At 33.4% G+C, this 19,799-nt stretch overlaps 1 protein-coding gene across 3 annotated transcripts in view; it reads right to left on the reverse strand.

Annotated features, from left to right (window-relative positions):
• Positions 1-5,330: 5,330 nt before the first annotated feature.
• LOC127698662 (monocarboxylate transporter 12-like) overlaps positions 5,331-19,799 on the reverse strand; it is a 29,087-nt gene continuing 14,618 nt past the window's right edge. For all 3 annotated transcript variants that reach the window (XM_052202255.1, XM_052202257.1, XM_052202256.1), the window contains exons 2-6: positions 11,853-12,049; positions 10,536-10,679; positions 7,147-7,926; positions 6,626-6,676; positions 5,331-6,196 (exon numbers count right to left, since the gene is read on the reverse strand). In XM_052202255.1, coding sequence (XP_052058215.1) covers positions 5,868-6,196; positions 6,626-6,676; positions 7,147-7,926; positions 10,536-10,679; positions 11,853-12,039 — 1,491 coding nt within the window. In that variant the 5' untranslated portion in view covers positions 12,040-12,049 and the 3' untranslated portion in view covers positions 5,331-5,867. The remainder of the gene's footprint in view (positions 6,197-6,625; positions 6,677-7,146; positions 7,927-10,535; positions 10,680-11,852; positions 12,050-19,799) is intronic.

Genomic DNA, 19,799 nt, shown 5'->3' on the forward strand with positions numbered 1-19,799 from the left:
AAAATGAAATTAATTTTCAGATTTCTTACATGAAAAATTGCATTTTGAAAAAATTTCTTCAGTAATTTATGAAAACTAAAAAAAAATAAAATATTTGCCAATTTTCACAGAAAATGTTTTAAACTTGTTGACGAAAAGGTAGCCCAATAGAGCATTTCAGTTTTACTGAAAATAAGAAATGAACAAAAAATCCACGTGAAAGTTTATTTTTTTTAAACTTTCGATGTTGCGCCTACTCTGCTCCTGGTAAATCAATTTTCTGCTTTCAAAAAGGGAAAAGTTTTTTTTATTTGAAAGCAGAATAAATATAGTGCTCCAAAATCTTCCAAACCTTATGTTAGTTTTAAAGGCTCTAAAAACCTGGTCCTGGTACCTAGGTCCATGGCCAATCCTAGGATATTGACGGCAGAAGTAAAGGAATTAACTCATCATCTTCCTTAAATTCCGGTTGGGAGTGGTAACTCATTTCTAAAGAAACGAGAAGAATTAATCACATAGAATTGGTTGTTGTCAATTTTTCTGATGATATTTAACCTTTCATTTCAAGATTTTCTAAATGTCTTTCGCACATCAAAGATACTCTGAAATGTCAGCTTATTTCCATGAAAGAAAAACAAATGTAAAGCTGAAATCGAGGAGTTCTTTATTTTAACTCCGTCTTAAGAGTTCTACTCTCGACATTTTCAAATCCCATAGAAAAAACGGTGAGAAAATTAGACAGATCATAGACTTTTCCATACTGAATACTTAAATGGTAGTTCCTTGTTTCAAAATGGAGACCAATAATTTGTTCTACTTCTCTAACGTTTTTGGTGTGTATTTTCACATGCCTATGTCCCTCCACTGGCAGGAAATACTTTCATTTTGTCTGGAACAATGTGTTCCAGTTCAAAATGGTTTCTTTTTTTCAAACCACAGATTCTCTTGTTTTCACCACGGTTATACAGGTAAATACTGCTCACCTCAGACTGTCCAAAAATTGTTTTATCAAGGATTTCTGTCTTATATACCTGAAAGCTCAAACATAATTAATCAATTAACTCATTCTGTAACTAGGTCTTCTTGTTTCTTGGGAAAAATCATAGATGATTCCTTCTCAAGATCGTATACGAGAAAATTTTCACGGCTCTTTTAGACTAGTTCTCTTATTTTCATCTTTTTCAGAAAATTTATCTTTTGCTGAAGTTTCAATCAGTGTATGCGCGTTAATTCGCGCACTTTCTGTGTCTATTAAACTTTTTGAAGATATAGTTCCCTTTGGAACTACTACATAATTGTTCACTTCAGTTTTATATGCTTTAACATCAACTCGAGCTTCCAAAGAATGCATCTTCAACTTAGCATAGGTCGCTGGTTCCTTCTAGATTAAGCTTTAGTCTTGTCTGTCTTGAATCTTGTTTGTTTTTTAACCAGTAGATCACGTTTATGTCAGATTTTATCTTAAAAGTGCATGTTATTTAAGCCTTGAATTCTGGTATAAAGAGATGTAAAATCCATTCGTTTCGGTGACCGATTCCTGTCTCAGTTTCAACAGGCTATTTTACTAACCAATATTTTTTCTTGCCAAATTAATCCGAGACAGGAGACAGAACATGTGGTTATTGACCAGGTACGAAACGACCAGGTTACAAAACGACTAGCATTCCTTAAAATCCTTTCAAATTCTGACTCCTGTGTTTAGTTCGAATTAAGTCTCTTTATCTTAGTAGAACTAGTTTCTAGTTTTAGTACTCCCAGTCCATTTTGTCGACTGTGACATCCCCCAATGTAGCTAATCACCACGTTTTTGTGGGTTTGTGTTGCTCATTCTTTAGTTTTCTATGTAGTGTTTTGTAGATTTGTTTGACTTTGCGTCGTTTTTCGTTTTGTTTTTTTACCATGCTGTTGCATTAAAACATATCAGAACTCATAATTATATGGATATTTTTCTATTTAAATTTGCTGTAATAAAATTTCAAAATCATTTTAAATCAATGAATGTTTCCCCCGCAAAGCACTGATTTTTTGTTCGGATTTGGCCTTTACCGTGGTCCTTTTTCGTTTAGAACTTTCAAATATTTTCCCTCAAGCATCACTGAATCCTTGAAATGCGAACCTGATGCAAACAAGACTGTACCTTTAATGTTGTTACGTACAAACGTTTTTTTTTATATTTTCTAATAATACTGTATACACCTAATAACTTGGCAAGATTCAAACAAAACTAATAACATTCTCACTATCAAAACAATATCACCTAACTTACTTATGTTATTTTCATGGAAATCGGTTAAGAAATGAGTTTACAGCATGTGTTTGAAAAGTTACAAATGTGTATGAAATAATAGGGTATAAGTTAAAAAGGGAAAATTTTGATATAAAAAAACTATAAAAAGCGATTGAAAAGGTTTGAGAACAAAATATATTCTGTTGCACCGTTCTTTAAAAATCATTGTTGGTTTATCATGACATCTCTCACAAATACATTTATGTATTTGACTGATCTGCATAAAGTACAAGTATTAATCTCCCGTTTAAGCACCCCTCTTTGTACTTTCAACTGATCAAACGCAGCATTGGTTACACAATGTAATAAACAGTAAGGTGTTTGACTTATTTTGATCAGGTATAAGTAAGAATACCTCCTCCTCAAGTACCAACTGTTGATTCTTTCTGCAGATGAGTCGCGATACCCTTCTTATGTGCAATTGGCCCAAAATGAAACTTAAAATGAATGTGCACTGCATTTACCTGTCACATGATTGTATGTTTAAATTGTATGTAAACACAATACACTCAATAAACTGTTGATTTGTAAATGTTGGATTTCAATCATTATGTTCTAGGACCCCCAATTCTTGTTTATATTCTTACCTAAGAATCAAAGTGGGTCAACATGAAGAGAACAATGTAAACCATTTTAATCAGTTTTGCAAACAAATGTTTTTGCTAATAATCCTCATAAATTTACATATCATTCTTAAAATGAATTAATTGTTTTTACAAATATTAGTATCGCGGGAAACTCTCTCTTCGTTGAGATACAATTGAATGTTCGATTCATTTATAGAAGCAGCTTCAGGACTTTGCAGACATATGAAAAATCTAGAGAGAATCATATCCCGCCAAATTTCAAATGGCTTATATCTCTAAAACAAGCACACGGACCCTTCAGTTTTTCCTGTTTTTTTAGTTCCTTTATCTAAAAACTATCATTTTATAACAGTCTTTTGAAAAGCTTGTTATTCGGAAACAGAGAGTAGGGAACATCCTTAATTTTTGGGGAAAATCAAATTTGGAGTCGAAAAATGTAGATTATCACATCGAATGCTATTCAACAATGATATCTACTGGTGAATTCTATACCTTTTTTTACTATATTTCTTCGCACATTATTACATTCTACAAAAACGAAATGGTTGAACGTGTACCTTATGTAACAGGTAGGTCTATATATGAACACATCCCTTTGCTTTATAGCAATGATGTGTTTTAAATGATATCTGATCCCTAAAACAAAATCATTTCTTTTAAATTCCTTTTCCAGCAGAACCGAGATAGGTTTTATTTACAATTTTTTTGACTCGTGCTACTTTATTGAAAAAGAAATCATTATTTTCCTACATGCATTGAATGATTCATATAAATTTTACAATCTAATCAAAATATCGATCAATCGTAACTTGAGTCGAAGAGTATAACGAAATCAGAGATATATTTTTTAATTAGATTGATAATTTAAAAGAAGTTTTATGTAAAAGACCCTGAATTCACTGAACTGTAATGCCTGAACAATTCACTGAAATCTGTATTTTCTAAGAGTAAGATATCACAGGAATTTTATTTAGATATTTTTTTGATTTTGGACAACGCTAACTGATTTATGAAAAATCTACTGGAACAAAGTAAATACGTACTTCATTAACATACACAAAAACTGCTCCGACGGTAAAAAGGACTCAAATCGACAATCCATACGTAATACGGTCAACATCACGAATTGTTTGACCGATACGATGTGTCGGTTTCTCAACTCACTATATAGCTATCAAATCGACAATCCATACGTAATACGGTCAACATCACGAATTGTTTGACCGATACGATGTGTCGGTTTCTCAACTCACTATATAGCTACATGTTTTTCGCATTCATAGATCTTTAGATACAAGAAAAGTCTGATCTGTAATTTTACCGATTGCGACATTTTGACTGAGTGTGAATTAAGATGACGGGTGATGCATGTATAGCAGGATACGCTGATCCCGTCGAAGCACCCGGTCTCCTCCTTTTGGAGTTCATGCGATTCCCTCAGTTTTTGTTCGTTTGCTTGATTTGTATCTTCTTAATCGATTAATAAGATTTGAAAATCGGTAAAGTAAGTGTTGCCTGAAATTAAGCACACATTTCCAAACAGCTATGGTATTATTGGAATCATAAAATAAAAGAATGCATCTCATGGTACTTAAAAAGCTCATATTTGAAAATGTAAATTGATTGATTGTTGTTTACTGAACAAACCAAATCGACCAGCAGCTTCTGGAGAATGTGTCGACCCGGATTATGCACCGGAAATATTGGCCAACACTGGTGAAGAGTATAGGACAGTATATTGGTCTACTCGCATGCACGTTCACATCATACACACATTATTAACAGGGATGGACTCGTTGTGCGAAAACTTTTTTCAAAGAGTTGATGAAGAACGACTGAAATTGACACTACGTTAGTTTTATGGTCACCATCACGAATTGGTTGGACAATACGATGTGTCTGTGTCTCAACTCACTACGAAATGGTTTAGCGGTATTAGATACCAGAATAGTTGTTTGATCTGTGATTTTACCGATTGTTTTTTTTATTCCCGATATGGCATTTTTATTGATTGTGGATTTACATGACGGGTGTTGCATACATAGCAGGAGACGCTTACCCTATCGAGGCATCTGGTCTCACTCCATGTGGAGTTAATGCAATTCTCTCAATTTTGTTCGTTACTTTTATTTGTATCCGCGCAATCGATTTATGAGATTTGAACATCGGCCAACTACTGTTGTTTGAATTTATCCGAGTGGACGTGTTTCCGTGTTTATATAGTCCACAGGAGCCAAACACAACACCCCTTCAGCACAGGTCCTACTGTCGGACGAGGGTTTACCAGATAATCATATTTCTATTCTCAAGTCATGCTATGATTGTATTTTCAAATATTCCATCATATCGTAAAAGTGTTAAATCTTTTCCTTAAAAAACATGTAAATGCAGTGCCTCTTCATTACAAATAATTGAACTTTTTGGAATGTCTATTGCAATTAGCAAACAACGTCCACGCTGTTTTGACAACAAAAGAAGAAGTTGATTGTTTTTATTTTGGATAACAATAATAACAAAACAATCAGTATAATAGATTAAATAACACTTCACCTTGGTTGACAATGTTTTCTTTGGGTATAACCTGCTCTATCGCCCTTTCAGCTATGTATTATTATATATAATTTATGCTATCTCTGTTGTCTACTTAATATCCTGTCCAAAGGAAGACGAGCGAGTCATATGGCAACAGTCATTTTATTCGGTATAATATATTGATTAACGATGTCTTTAATTCGTTACGTTTTATTTTCAAGAAGCCTGTTTGAAATGTGACCTTATGATAAGATAAGAGTCTATGCTAGTCGTTAAAGACAGTGATGTCATCTGTATATGCTTTCTCTTTCGTCCTTTTGACTTTTTAGCATTTATAGCAAAGTTGCCTCATTACCAATTCGCATTTTCTTCTAGAATAGATATACCTAAACCATATTATTAGACACAAACTTTTCAATTTGTGGTGTACACTATATAAGTTTATTCCTTGTTATTTCCTTACAAACATTTCACCAAACAAGTTATTCACTAGTTAGAGGGATTATTTCCACTACTTTTGCTTGTCTAATGTTATCTCTAGAATCTGAAAATTGATTAGGTGAAAGAAACCCAGATCCGCGGAGTGATATTGATCCACCAAATATTTCTGGTGCTGTCATAAATCCGGATCCACGGAAAAATCCAGAGCCTCTAAGGAAGCCCGATCCCTGCATGGCGGGCGCTGTTGGTTCTGAAACATTGGAATCTATGCTCAATGAGATATTTCCATTCTGTGTAAGGTTTGTTGGGATATTTGGCTTATTTATTGTGGCCATTAGTGTCAAAAGTGCTGATAATATAAAGGATATACCTAAAATATGAAATTCAAGAGATTATTCGTAAAAAGTATTAATGCAAATCACAGCAACAGAAAGTACAAGCACGCTAGGTTTGTGTAATATGAAGGAAAAAAACATTGCTTTGAAAGTACTCCCGGTATTATCTACGAACAAATTCTTTTAAAACATTTAAAGTGAAAGTTTATACAGAAACACATGTCTTTGCATTTGTTCACGTCATTAACATAACGTACTAATTTTTACTTAACCGTTTGCTGAACTTCTTAAGTAACTTCTTTATCTTAGATTTCTCTACTCATTAGTATGTTTTTTTGGTTTTACTGATATGTATAATGTGCGGATATGACATTTTCAACTTCTTATTTTGAGCGTTTCTGAAAATGTTTGTATAAAAATTCAGAACCGTGTGTAAATTGCTATAACATTTGTACTTTTATTACCTGAGATATAAAAACTGTGCTCATATGAACCACCATTATCAATTATTATACCTAATGAAAATTAAAATAAAAAAAAATATATAGACGCTGTTTTCAATGCATACCAACACACACATGCACACACGAATATGGTTTTTAAATTTGTTTGGAGGGTTTATACACGTATTACGACACAAAAGTAATTTAAATTCAATATTTCATTATAAACGTCTATACTTTTAAGGCTAGGAGAAAAAATAAATAAGAAGTTGAATACAGTGAAGTAAAGAAAATATGTGGAAAACACTATAAACAGTTGACACCAGGTTAAGTAGCTTCTAACTATACATAATTTCACAGTCCAATGTATCTATTGGTTTCAAAAGGGTAGAGTTCATCAAAAGTTCTCAAGAAATAAAAATTTCATCTTATTTGTGTGAAAAGCTTGATTTGAGTGTATTGGTTATTTGTCTTTTAAGAAATAACTTTTAAAATCATGGGTACAATTTTGATCAATTACCATAATAATAATTTAATAATACCTGCTAATGGAGGTCCAATTAGTCCACCAATACCTATGGCACAGAAATAAAGTCCTATGGCGGTGGGCAGATTATCTAATCCTACCATTTCGAAGCATATAGGGTTAGTCAAGGCACAGAAAGCACCGCTATATAATCCAAATATAAACGAATAAATACACTGACCGATATAATATGTAGAAAACAACGGAAATACTAAAGTGGTGACACCAGTTAAAGCAAGTGATCCAAAATACAACAATAAAACATCAAGTCCGCCGTCTCCGCTGGCAACACCTACTAGTATTCGGTTCAAAGTGCTACCAAGTCCTATCATGGCCACGAGAAAGGCACCATCCTCGTGTGTATAACCTTCAGTTACAGAGTAGTTTGGTAAATGTAAAAGTACTAGACTATATGGAAGTCCTACAAATATAGCACCAAACAGTATAAACACAAATGATATATTTTTGAAAACTCCGAAATGAAGGAACCTTTTCAAAATACTGCTTGCATCTGTATTCTGCTTATTATGTTTTAAGAATTTCTTGTGCCATTCCTCAAGTCCAGATGGCTTCATCAAAGCACCACATACAAAAAAGTTACTTGCAATTCCACCTAGAAGAAGAAAAGCTCCAAGTACAGAATAATTGTCGACAAGAGACTGTACCAATGGTCCACAAGCAAACATTCCAGCACCAGCGAACGCCATACTTACACCAACAGTCGCACTTCGGTATTTTTCAAATGCGTATCCTAGTATCACTATCGACGTTGTAACAGTAAACGAAAAACCAGTACCTATAAATGATAAAAACAAGTTTGGCCATTTATGGAGAGTTTTTTCTAAGGCCATATGATAAATAACGTCACTTTTGATTGATTGACATCTACCGTCAATTCAACTTTGCACACAATCGAATAGTAGGTTTTGATATACTTAAATGTTTTATTTTAAACATTTTACAATAGGAACGTCAGGAGGATGTGTATTATTATTCTGTCGCTGTAACATGAAAACTCCTTGAGTGATTCTTTTCTGCAGTGAATAGTAAACCAGCTTTGTTTTTGAAACAGGCAGGCATAGATTTTAAATAACTGTGATGAGGGAAAATGAAGGAAGGATCACAAACCCCAATCAGTCAAAAGCAAATAGCCTCTATTTATCAAATGTAAAAGGGGGCCTCGGTGGCCTCGGTGGCCGAGTGGTCTAAGTAGTTACTACTGTAATCACTAGCCAGTCAACACTGAGGTTGTGAGTTCGAACCCCGCTCGTGCGGGTGCACTCGACTCCAATCTTAATTGACAAGGATTGTCAGTTTTCCTATCGAAGGTCGGTGGTTTTCTCCGGGCACTCCGGCTTTCTCCACCAATAAAAACTGGCCGCCACGAAATAGCCCAAAAGCGGTGCTTAAAAGTGGCGTTAAAACACCAAAAATCAAAATCAAATCAAATGTAAAAACAACATATTCAAGTTTTAAATGAGCATTTCTGCTGGTCTTAAATTAATGCGCGGAAACTATTCTTTCTAATTCAACAACGCAACCACAAGAGCCCTAAAGTTGAATATGTAAAAGTAACGAACATAGTATATACGTAAGGACTAACAGTACTGTGGAGAAATGACACTGTCAAATCACTGGCGCTTGTGGGCATGGATCCACCATTTCTATATACTTATTTGTTTTTGTGGGTTTTTTTTCATAGTAAATATTCTTTAATATTTTAACTTGTTTTCACTACTGTAATGTGTTCTTGCTCTTATACATACGGTATTACAGTAAAAGATACTTTAAAAGAAAAGTTTACAGCATGTTAAATGCATAAAAATGATTAAATGATTAGAACATTTTATTTCACAAACTGTATATAGTGTAGATTTGTACAATATCCATATTTATTCATTTTAGATTTGTTTTTGTTTTAGGGCCTCAGTGAATATTAGCTATAGTATTGCTTACTGTACAATAAAGTGTATATATATATATATATATATATATATATATATAATAATAATAATAATACATGTTTAGAAGCTTATAATGTGTTTAAGTATTATTTATTCAAGAGATAATCTATGAGTAGAGGTGTTTCTTGTCTTAGATGTTCCTAGTCTGCAAGAACTTCTATGCTGTGGGGGTCACTCAGCTGATTTGCACCTTAGTTTTGGGCCCTTATAAAATTGACCACTGGTCTAATTTCTCATGTCCCCAAGTAATTAAATTCACATATTTCTTTCTTCACCAATTCTCAACTCAATTCAATCCCATTTTATCGTAGCCTCCTGCTGCGAGATGAAGTATCGCTTCATCATCTCTTATGAACATCGATCCGGCTAGTTGACGGAGTGTCCTGTCCATGGCCATTTGGTTTTCACCAAGGTTGTCAACAGAGCCGACACGTCATAAACTCACTTGAATAACTAAAATGGAGTTAGGATAATTAGGATCTATTAAATCCCAAGGATCATATGTCCATGCTTATATTTCATGGGTTTTGCAATCACTAGCATCCCTCTAATCAGGGGCGGATCCAGGATTTTATGTTAGGGGGCGCAAAGTTAAATTTTCGCCGAGCAGAATAATTTTTTGCAAATTTTAAGGGGGGCGCACGCCCGCCACGCCCCCGCCTGAATCCGCCCCTGCTCTTCTTTAAAAAAATGAACAAATACTTACTTATCCTTATTTGTGAGCAATATCTTGAAAATCAAAACACTGAAATTTTATTTAATTTGTTTATAATTTGTACTGGTATACATATATAGATACCCTTAGAGGATTGTTTATTCCCGAGCGTATACGCCATAGAATAGAGAATGGAAACGGATTGCAAGAAGTTGTGACTATAGAGCACAATGAAGGAGACTGGAGAATAATACTTTCTGTTGTTACAGTGCGAGGACTTTAGAACCGTTCATAAGGATATTTAATTGAATTTCAAATATGATGAATGGAAAAATGTTTATCTGCAATTTGACATCTCCTGACTTGTTTCATTGTATAAAGCAGACTAAATAAAGTAAAAATCGTAAGTGTTTATACCATCAAAAGCCTATACCTGAATATCAATAACAGAAGATGAAACCATACAAATCGATCGCAATGCCTATTTTTTTTTTAAATATGTCTCAATATTCGAAATTCGGAATGACGTCCAAAATAACGAACCAAGTGTTTAATTAATGTAACTTCAAATTTGATTAGTATAGTTTCTGTTGCACTCGAGTAGTTTTATATGCACTGAAATTTAAATATAAATGAGAAATAAGTAGCCCATGATCGATGATTCTGAAAAGTCTAAACTGAAATGAAAGCCTTTAAAAAGTATGAGATAAAAATGTCATCTTACACTTATCCGTTAACTTTTTGATAAATATATATGTAATGCTGGTCAAATAAATAAAGTTTTACCTGCAATGATGCCGTAGGTTACTAACAATACATTTAAATTTTTGGCAAAGAAACTGGCACCAAATCCAATGATGATTAAAGAACTACCAATCATTATGGAAACTCTGCAGCTTGTCAAATTGATAGCTATACTTGCAAGTGGCCCTTAAAAACATCATAAAATTGATATTTGTAATAACATATACAATCTATGAGAAACCACAACACAAATTCGTTCCAAATTGTCTTTTCTCTTTTGATATTTGTGTACCGATCTTGTGAGTCAAGCCTTTTTCAACTGATTCTTGTGTTGTTTCGCAACTGTCCCATGAAAGGGAGAGTGTTGAGCGCTAGCAAACATGTTTAACCTTACCACATTCTTAAGTGACGGTCCAAAATCAGGACCCTGTAATTCAGTGGTTGTCGATAGTTGCTATTATCTGCTGTAATCGTTTTTCGTTTATTGTTGTTGTAATAATCAGGTCGTTGGTTTTTAATAATTCAAATTGTTTCACGTGCACGTGTTGTCATCCCTGGCCTTTTATGAATTACTATACGCTATGGGTTTTGCTCATTGTTGATGGCCGTATGGTAACCTGTAATTGTTCACGTCTTTGTCTTTTGGTCTTTAATGAATCCTATAGTAGTTGTCTCATTGTCAACCATATCACATCTCCTTATTTTCATACTTATAACTTAGTATTAAATGCATTTCTATAGAATTCAAAGTAAAATCCCTTAGTAAAAAACAGCAAATAAAAGAAATCAGCCAGTTATACGTATACATATTTTGTAGAAATGATAAGATATCTCATTTTGCATACAGCAAGGGTTAACTTTATACTTTCTTATAATAATCAATCTAGGATTATGATTGTAACTAATTGTTTCTGCAAACTTTTGTTTAGAACTCATCATATATTCTTTTCGTCATTTTAACTATTGAAATACTATATTTAATCACCTCTTGGCGTTCATTATGACTGAATTAATCTTATTTTTTCATATATCTTGAAACCTTGAAATCTTATACTTGAAACGTAAAATTAGTCAATATTTACATTGGTAATTTAAACAACGGAAAAAAGATAATATTTCATCCCATCAGAAATTGTATTTGTCGTTGTAAGAAGAATAATCATTAATTTTGAAAGAAAATATATCATTCATTGTAAAAATTCTAAATACCACAAATGAGATATTTAGTTAGATATTTTCTTTCAATTATGTTATATGAGTTTGAAAACATAGTATTGTTATTTTTCAACTATCTTTGTAATTAATACATTAAATCGAGTTTGAATACATTTTCGAAGTAAAATAAAATTATATTCGTACCAAGTAAGCAAAGTATATTTGCAAAAAGAGATCCTATTAAAGCTGTCTTTGCCACATCTTCTTTGAAGTAATCGAGGAGACCGACGTGAATTATTCCTGAAGCATAAGTCATGGCTCCATTCAGAAACTGTGCTCCGATTGCTCCAATTAAACACAACCAAGCGTGCCCTTGATCAACATCTCTCATTGTGTGGCACCTAAAATGAAAGCGAATAAAGATAAGGTTATCTCCTGGTCCTCCACCATGAGTATAATCTTACACCTACAACAGACCATATGAAGGTCAAGAAGATTCCATATACAAGGATAAATGTCTCTCTCACTGCAGAATACAATCAAAGTACTGAAGTGCTGAACATCGGATGACCGCAAGTTCTGGTGGATAGTCACAGGCACTGGTCTCAGAAAAAATAAAATATCTCTATACAAGTTAGGTTAAGGTACATAGATTCATTTTTTTTTCTGAGACAAGTACCTGTTTGGATGCTGAATAAATGACAGAGAATTCAACCTCACCGTAATAATTATTATATTGTAGTGATATAATCATGGGACAATCATTTGTTATCAGTATAATCTGGTTTGTTGTTATATATTAAACACTGGACACTTTTAATTTGCAAAACACTCATTTGCAAATCCGCCGCCGCCTCTCCTTAGAGCTACAGTGTCGTGTATATAACCAAAATGTGCGGAATTACATGGGATTCAATAAATTCATTGCTTTTCTGCTGTCATTATTATATATATTTTTTTATTTGATTTAGAAAAACATGGGATTTTCAATATCCCATGGGATAAGGCAAATCCCATGGGATTGACCATTATCCCATGGGATTTTGGTTAAATCCCATAGGATTTTTTTGGGTCCCATGGGATAATTGTAGTCCCATGGGATATTTGTTGTCCCATGGGACAAAAAAAATCCCATGGGACTATAATTATCCCATGGGATTTTTAATATCCCATGGGACAAAATAAAATCCAATTAATCCTATGGGATTCAAATTATAAATATACAGTAATGTGTATGTTACAATGAATTCTGTTTGGTAGTAAATTGTTTTAAGATGAATCTTTTTAGTTGAATATCTTTTTTTCCTTGGAAATGTTAATGCAATCATATTGTTCTATAATTGTTCAAAACTAAACTTTTAAACAAAAAAGCAGATAATGTAAGTATCAATATATGTTTATTTATGAATTCTAGAATACTTTTTTGAACACACAATTTTTTCCCATTTGGAATCAATGAAAACTCTATTATTAGGCTTAACATACTAGTAGCTTTTTACATAAATCTAATTTTTTTTCAGGATATCCCTCCATCCAAAAAAATTAATAGTTTCTTATCATCCAGCATTGTTTGATCTTAATGTATAGTCCACTTTTTTGGCCATTCAGCACAGAACATTGTCATTATTGTAGTTTTAATATCTTTAGATATTTAATAGAACTTCGATTCATTGACTGAGTGATGAAAATAATAACTGATCTGACATTTGTCTTTGAATTTATTCTGGTCTTGTTTCTGTGTTTTCTCCTTTTATTCTAAGTGATGAATTTCAATCCTTCTGAAAAAGAACCAATAAAATCCAAAGTTATGCATTATAAAAAATTGTTTGCATACATGTAGCAATAACATATGATTTTCAATAAAAATAGCTATGCGGTATGGATTTTACTGATTGTTGAAGGTTGTCCAGTGTCATCAGTTGCTAACCTCCTACATCCTTTGGTCTCTGATGGAGAGTTGTCAAATTAGCAATATACCACATCTTCCTATTCTAATATTATATAACAATCAATTTATGTATTCTTCTTTATAACATTTGGGTATTTTCCCCAGTTATATATATATATATATATATATATAGATCAATGTTAAAACTTTAGGCAATTACAATAACATTCCATTTTTCACAAGAATTTGCAATATATTATACAAAACGCCAACAATAGAAACAGCACTTCTTTAAGCTTCTGAAGTTCTGAAAGAGTTCCACTTGTGTTTTATTTCAATGAGAAAATACCTTGAACTCTTTTGACATGTTGGAAATTATAACATTGATACAAAAAATTATATTGTTTTTTTTTCTTATTTTTGTGTTGTTCGGTTGCTGTCTCATTTTTATATATGGTTATACATATATCCTAAATCTTCTTTTTGTTAACACTTAATTATTAATAGTAAAAATGGGATATTTTTTATTTTGATAATCTCAAAACATTATTATTCTATCAAATAACTTATTTCCAAGTTCACAAAACACCAATGTGTCAGATATTAATTTTAAGACGTGTATAAACATGATCAACAAGCAGTTGACAGGATGTCATGCAAAAATCTCACTAATATTAAACTTTCACAAAAACTCCATACTCAGCGAGTACTATTAAAGTTCTTAGTACAGGACAAATTCCTAGTACAGGACACCATGCCTGGCAAACACTAGCATGTGTCAATGTCTCTACATCTAGTCAATCATGTAATCAGGCTCAAAATCTTAGTTTGGCACTGAATTTAAAAGTTCACCACATAATGAACATGTGTATGAAATTCAACTTCATGGTAAGCTATGTACCTTAACCTAAAACTTTAACCTAAGAATGTACTATAATTTCACATTATGACATTTCTATGTTCAGTGATCCATAAAATCAGGGTAAAAACAGTAAATGTGGTGTATAATGTATAAACAAGAGAGCACACGCTGAAATGTTGCGCCTTCTTTACTAATCATTGATATCATGTTGATAGTCCTAAATATAAAGCTTTACTACAACTATCACATAAAATCAACATGATCCAAGAAAATGAATTCAAGGTCATATAAACCCGACAAGAAATACATGTACACCTTACAATCATTCAATATACTAAATACAGTTGACCTATTGCTTATAGTTTCTAAGAAGCAGACTTAAACAAGAAAACTAAACATTGACCAATGAACCATGGAAATGAGGTGAAAATCTAATGAACCATGCCAGGCAGACATGTACAGCTTACAATCCTTCCATACAACACATATAGTTGACCTATTGCTTATAGATTAAGAAAAACAGACCAAAACACAAAACCTTAACACTGAGCAATGAACCGTGAAAATGTCAAATAAAACCTGCGAGACTGACATGTACATCATAAAATGTTTCCTTACACCAAATATAGTTGACCTATTGCATTTAGTAATAGAAAAAAAGACCAAAACTCAAAAAATTAACTTTGACTACTGAACCATTAAAATGAGGTCAAGGTCAGATGACACCTGCCAGCTAGACATGTACACCTTACAATCATTCCATACACCAAATATAGTAGACCTATTGCATACAGTATAAGAAAAACAGACCAAAACACAAAAACTTACCTATAACCACTGAACCATGAAAATGAGGTCAAGGTCAGATGACACCTGCCAGAAGATGTGGTATGATTGCCAATGAGAAATCTCTCCACAACAGACCAAATGACACAGAAATTAACAACTATAGGTCACTGTACGGCCTTCAACAATGAGCAAAGCCCATACCGCACAGTCAGCTATAAAAGGCCCAGAAATGACAATGTAAAACAATTCAAACGAGAAAACTAATGGCCTAATTTATGTACAAAAAATGAAACGAAAAACAAATATGTAACACATAAACAAACAACAACCACTGAATTACAGGCTCCTGACTTGGGACAGGCACATACATACAGAATGTGGCGGGGTTAAACATGTTAGCGGGATCCCAACCCTCCTCCTAACCTGGGACAGTGGTGTAAAAGTACAACATAAGAACGAACTATAATAAAATGCTTTGCTGAGCGCAGCCTGATACGACCGCAGAGGTCGATCCCTGAACAGTTGGGGCCATTCGGACACAATATTCAAGCTTGATACTGTCTGAATTTGGATTGTGATCAAATTTTTGACATAATATAGGTTTCTGACACAAAATAAATGTGGTCAAAGATCTTAAAAATCTATTGCGCAATACTTTCAATTGAAGATTTCTTCTTGAAACTTTTCAAAAAATTTGAAATTTCAAAAATATTGAAGAAAAAAAATTGGGAAAAAAAATCCTCCCCCCCTTGGAGTAATTACCCCCAAACTCAATCCAAGCCTTTCCTTTGAGGTATGGAACCTTGTAGTACAATTTTAGAGAGATCCATACACTTAAACACAAGTTATTGTCTAGAAACTAGAAAAATGCTTGTTTTTGGCCCCTTTTTGCCCCTAATTCCTGCATGTTTGGGGCAATTACCCCCAAACTCAATCCCAGCCTTCCCTTTGTGATATGGAACCTTATGGTACAATTTCAGTGAGATCCATACACTCACACACAAGTTATTGTCCGGAAACTACAAAAATGCTTCTTTTTAGCCCCTTTTTGGCCCCTAATTCCTAAACTGTTAGTACCATAACCATCAAAACTAATCACAACTTTCCTTTTGTGGTATTAAATCTTCTTGTAAAATTTCATAGAGATCCATTCACTTAAACTAAAGTTATTGGCAGGAAACCAAATGTGTCTTCAGATGACGATGACGCAGACGACGACGACAACATCATAGCATTATACGAACCCAAAAAAAAATTTTGCGGTCGTATAAAAATCAGTTGAAAGAGGCTTAACTCATCAGATAGATAAAAATACTACAAATACAAGTGGACGTGGCCGGGTACTTGTACATCCAAACAACAAAAAGACACTAAGTACAGATCTGAGAGTATTCACAGTTACTGACAGCTAGTTCAAAACCACTAACAACTAATAAAAAAATCATGCATCTAAGACTGTTCTTGTTTACTGATCCATGAAATGAGGTCTAGGTCAAGTGAAAACTCTCTGAAGAGCATGAGGACCTTGCAAGGTACACACATACCAAATATAGTTATCCTATTACTCATAATAAGAGAGAAATTAACATTACAAAAAATCTGAACTTTTTTTTCAAGTAGTCACTGAACCATGAAAATGAGGTCAAGGACAATGGACATGTGACAGACAGAATTCGTATCATGAGGCATCTATATACAAAGTATGAAGCATCCAGGTCTTCCACCTTCTAAAATATAAAGCTTTTAGGAAGTTAGCTAATGCCACCGCTGGATCACTATCCCTATGTCGAGCTTTCTGCGACAAAAATACATGAACATTTTAAAGTACTAAATTTTTAGTATATACATGTAAAACCACAAGTTACTAACTGAAGTTCATGGTGAACTGTAACCAAAAACTTTAAGTGAATACAATTTAGAGAAAGACAGATGAATGCACAAACACTATCAAAACAGAGCATAAAACTTACCGAACAAGATGTTTTACATTTATTCTTCAGAAGCAGGAAAATTGAAGTGTTTCTTTTCTTTCTCTGCCCTCCATGATATAAACTTCAAATTCATTCATGCAAAATATGAAAATCTGCAAAAGTAGGACCTTGTATCTCAGCTTATCCACATTTTGACTTTTGAACTGCATTGTTCTATTCATCTTGCTGGCAACCTAAACATGAAAAAAATGATAAACACATAATTCTGGATAAACTTCGTGTATTTATTTTTGTTGGTACAAACAATTTTTTCCAACTTTAAACGAAAACATCATCATTAGAAAGGACGTCATACTAACCTCCGAAATATTTAAACAAACCAAAATTAATACTTGATTAAGATCTTGTCATAAATGTATAGCATGGATACCTCTTATTTTTGAAGACCATATGTCTATTGCATACTTATATTCCTTTGTACAAGAGTATGCATATTAATATTAAAGATTGATTCTGAGGACTTTAAAATCAAAGACGTAGTGCCATTATCCCCTGAATTCATTACACTATACAATGCCATAAGGCTACTCCAAGTTGTATGCCAATCTTTAACATGTTTAATTAGCATGATTAATTTAAGTTTCATAACTCCATGTGTACACTTTGAGAATCTTACAATACTTTTTATTCTGATTTTCAGAACTTATTGTGAGGTTTTTATTAATGCGACTGAGAGCTGTATTGCATTCTTATATCTAATACATATTTATGAGCTGAAGACTACCTCCGGGTGCGTGACTTTCTCGCCGCGTTGAAGACCCGTAAGTGGCCTTCCGCTGTTGTCTGCTCTTTGGTTGGGTTGTTGTCTCTTTGACATATTCCCTATTTCCATTTTCAATTTTATGTATGCAGATTTTTCTTAAATCACAATAATCAATCTCACATTTTTGTCCATTATTCAAAATTAGCAAAAATTAATGCACACAAAAATTAACATTGTTAAAGCTTTTTTTTTTAATTCAAAACAGTTGCCCAAAACCATTAAATTCCTTGTTTGATTTATTTTATATTATTCAAAGCCTTTTATAGCTAGCTAGATGGTATAGCTTTTGCTCATTGTTGCATTTATATTGTTACCTATACCTAACTTGTGCATCATTTGGTCTCTGGTGGGGATAGGCCTACTGAAGAAGGTTCAACTTGGAATTTGCTGGATAATGAGTATTTATCCAAAAATGTAGAAGAAAGATATTCATAACCAAAACCAAAATTATGCTGAAATTAAAGATGTAAATTGTCTGTAACATGTTGTTTCATTTTCATTAGTGAGGTACTGGTGACCTGACAAAATTTATAAACATGAACTTTTGAACTATAGGAGTTACCCTACTGGAGTTTGGATCTAGGCCCATTCGCCCTGATTCACATTCAACCTTAATTACTTGTTAGCCTGAATAAGTTAATATCTGTTTGCCCTGGGTCCATCCGCCCTGATTTTAAATTTTATTTTGTTATCTTGATGTATAATGTTTATTTTTGAATAGAGTATGGTAAAGTTTGTAGAAATTTTGCTCAATATTTATATTGTATTGCTACTACCAGATAATTTACATTATTTTCCTTTGCTTTGTACTATAGAATACAGGTATAAAATTTTTAATATAATACAACTGAAGACGATTTTACAGTGGCGGATCCAGAAATTTTCATAAGTGATTGCCTAAGAGGGGGCCGGCTCCTGTCATGCTTCAGTGATTCCCTATATAATCAACCAAATTTTTTCAAGAAAAGGGGGCCCCAAACTCGTGTCCCCCCCCTCCCCCACTTAATCGGCCTCTCCTTTAAAAAACAACTGAAAACCATTATAAACTGCATGTATTTATCTTAATTGAAAACAATTTCTTGAGTTTCTCATTTAGTGGATCCAGGACTTTTCATAAGGGAGGGCCGGCTCCAGTCATACTTTATTGATTCCCTAAATAATCAACCAAATTTTTCCAAAGAAAGGGGGGCCCGGGCCCCCAACCTCCCCCCCTGGATCAGCCTATGATATATGTGTTTATATATCTCTCTGATATCCCATTTCAAATCAAATGTGTATTAATAAAACTTTACACTAGAAAAGTAAGGGATAGTTACTCATTTGGGAAACTTTCAAATTCACAGCATGCCGGTGCCCGTGTTTTCATCACTGGCCCTCGTTGTATTGCGGAATAACGATGTAGGCAAATTGAGAAAAACATCATGTCTGTGGTTGATAGTAGTGTGTGTGCATTAATTTTCTATACCTTCTTATTTAATATTTTTCCAATTTTGAGTACTGACGGCAAGTGTTGTAACGTATATAGTGTACCAATGTCTTGAGACCAATGTGTTATTTACAAGTGCGATCGAGGAATGCAGGGGAAAGAAACTTATCAATTATGTTTATTCTTAAGACAAAAATGAGCCGCCGTAAAATGAACCGTGTCGAGGAGGTTACTGACACGTAATAGGGCAGAGACATATATACACATATGTGTATATATGTCTCTGTAATAGGGTCATCTCTCGAGAACATTAACTAGTACATTGATAATTTACTATGCAGTCAGTATCCCGAAAAAAAAACGTATGGATGCAAAACGCTTCAGTAGTGGTTTCGGCTGACTACTAATACGTGCACTTTGTCTCAAAATATC

Source organism: Mytilus californianus, unplaced genomic scaffold (genome assembly GCF_021869535.1).
Source record: "Mytilus californianus isolate M0D057914Y unplaced genomic scaffold, xbMytCali1.0.p SCAF_4, whole genome shotgun sequence".
Lineage (NCBI taxonomy): Eukaryota > Metazoa > Mollusca > Bivalvia > Mytilida > Mytilidae > Mytilus > Mytilus californianus.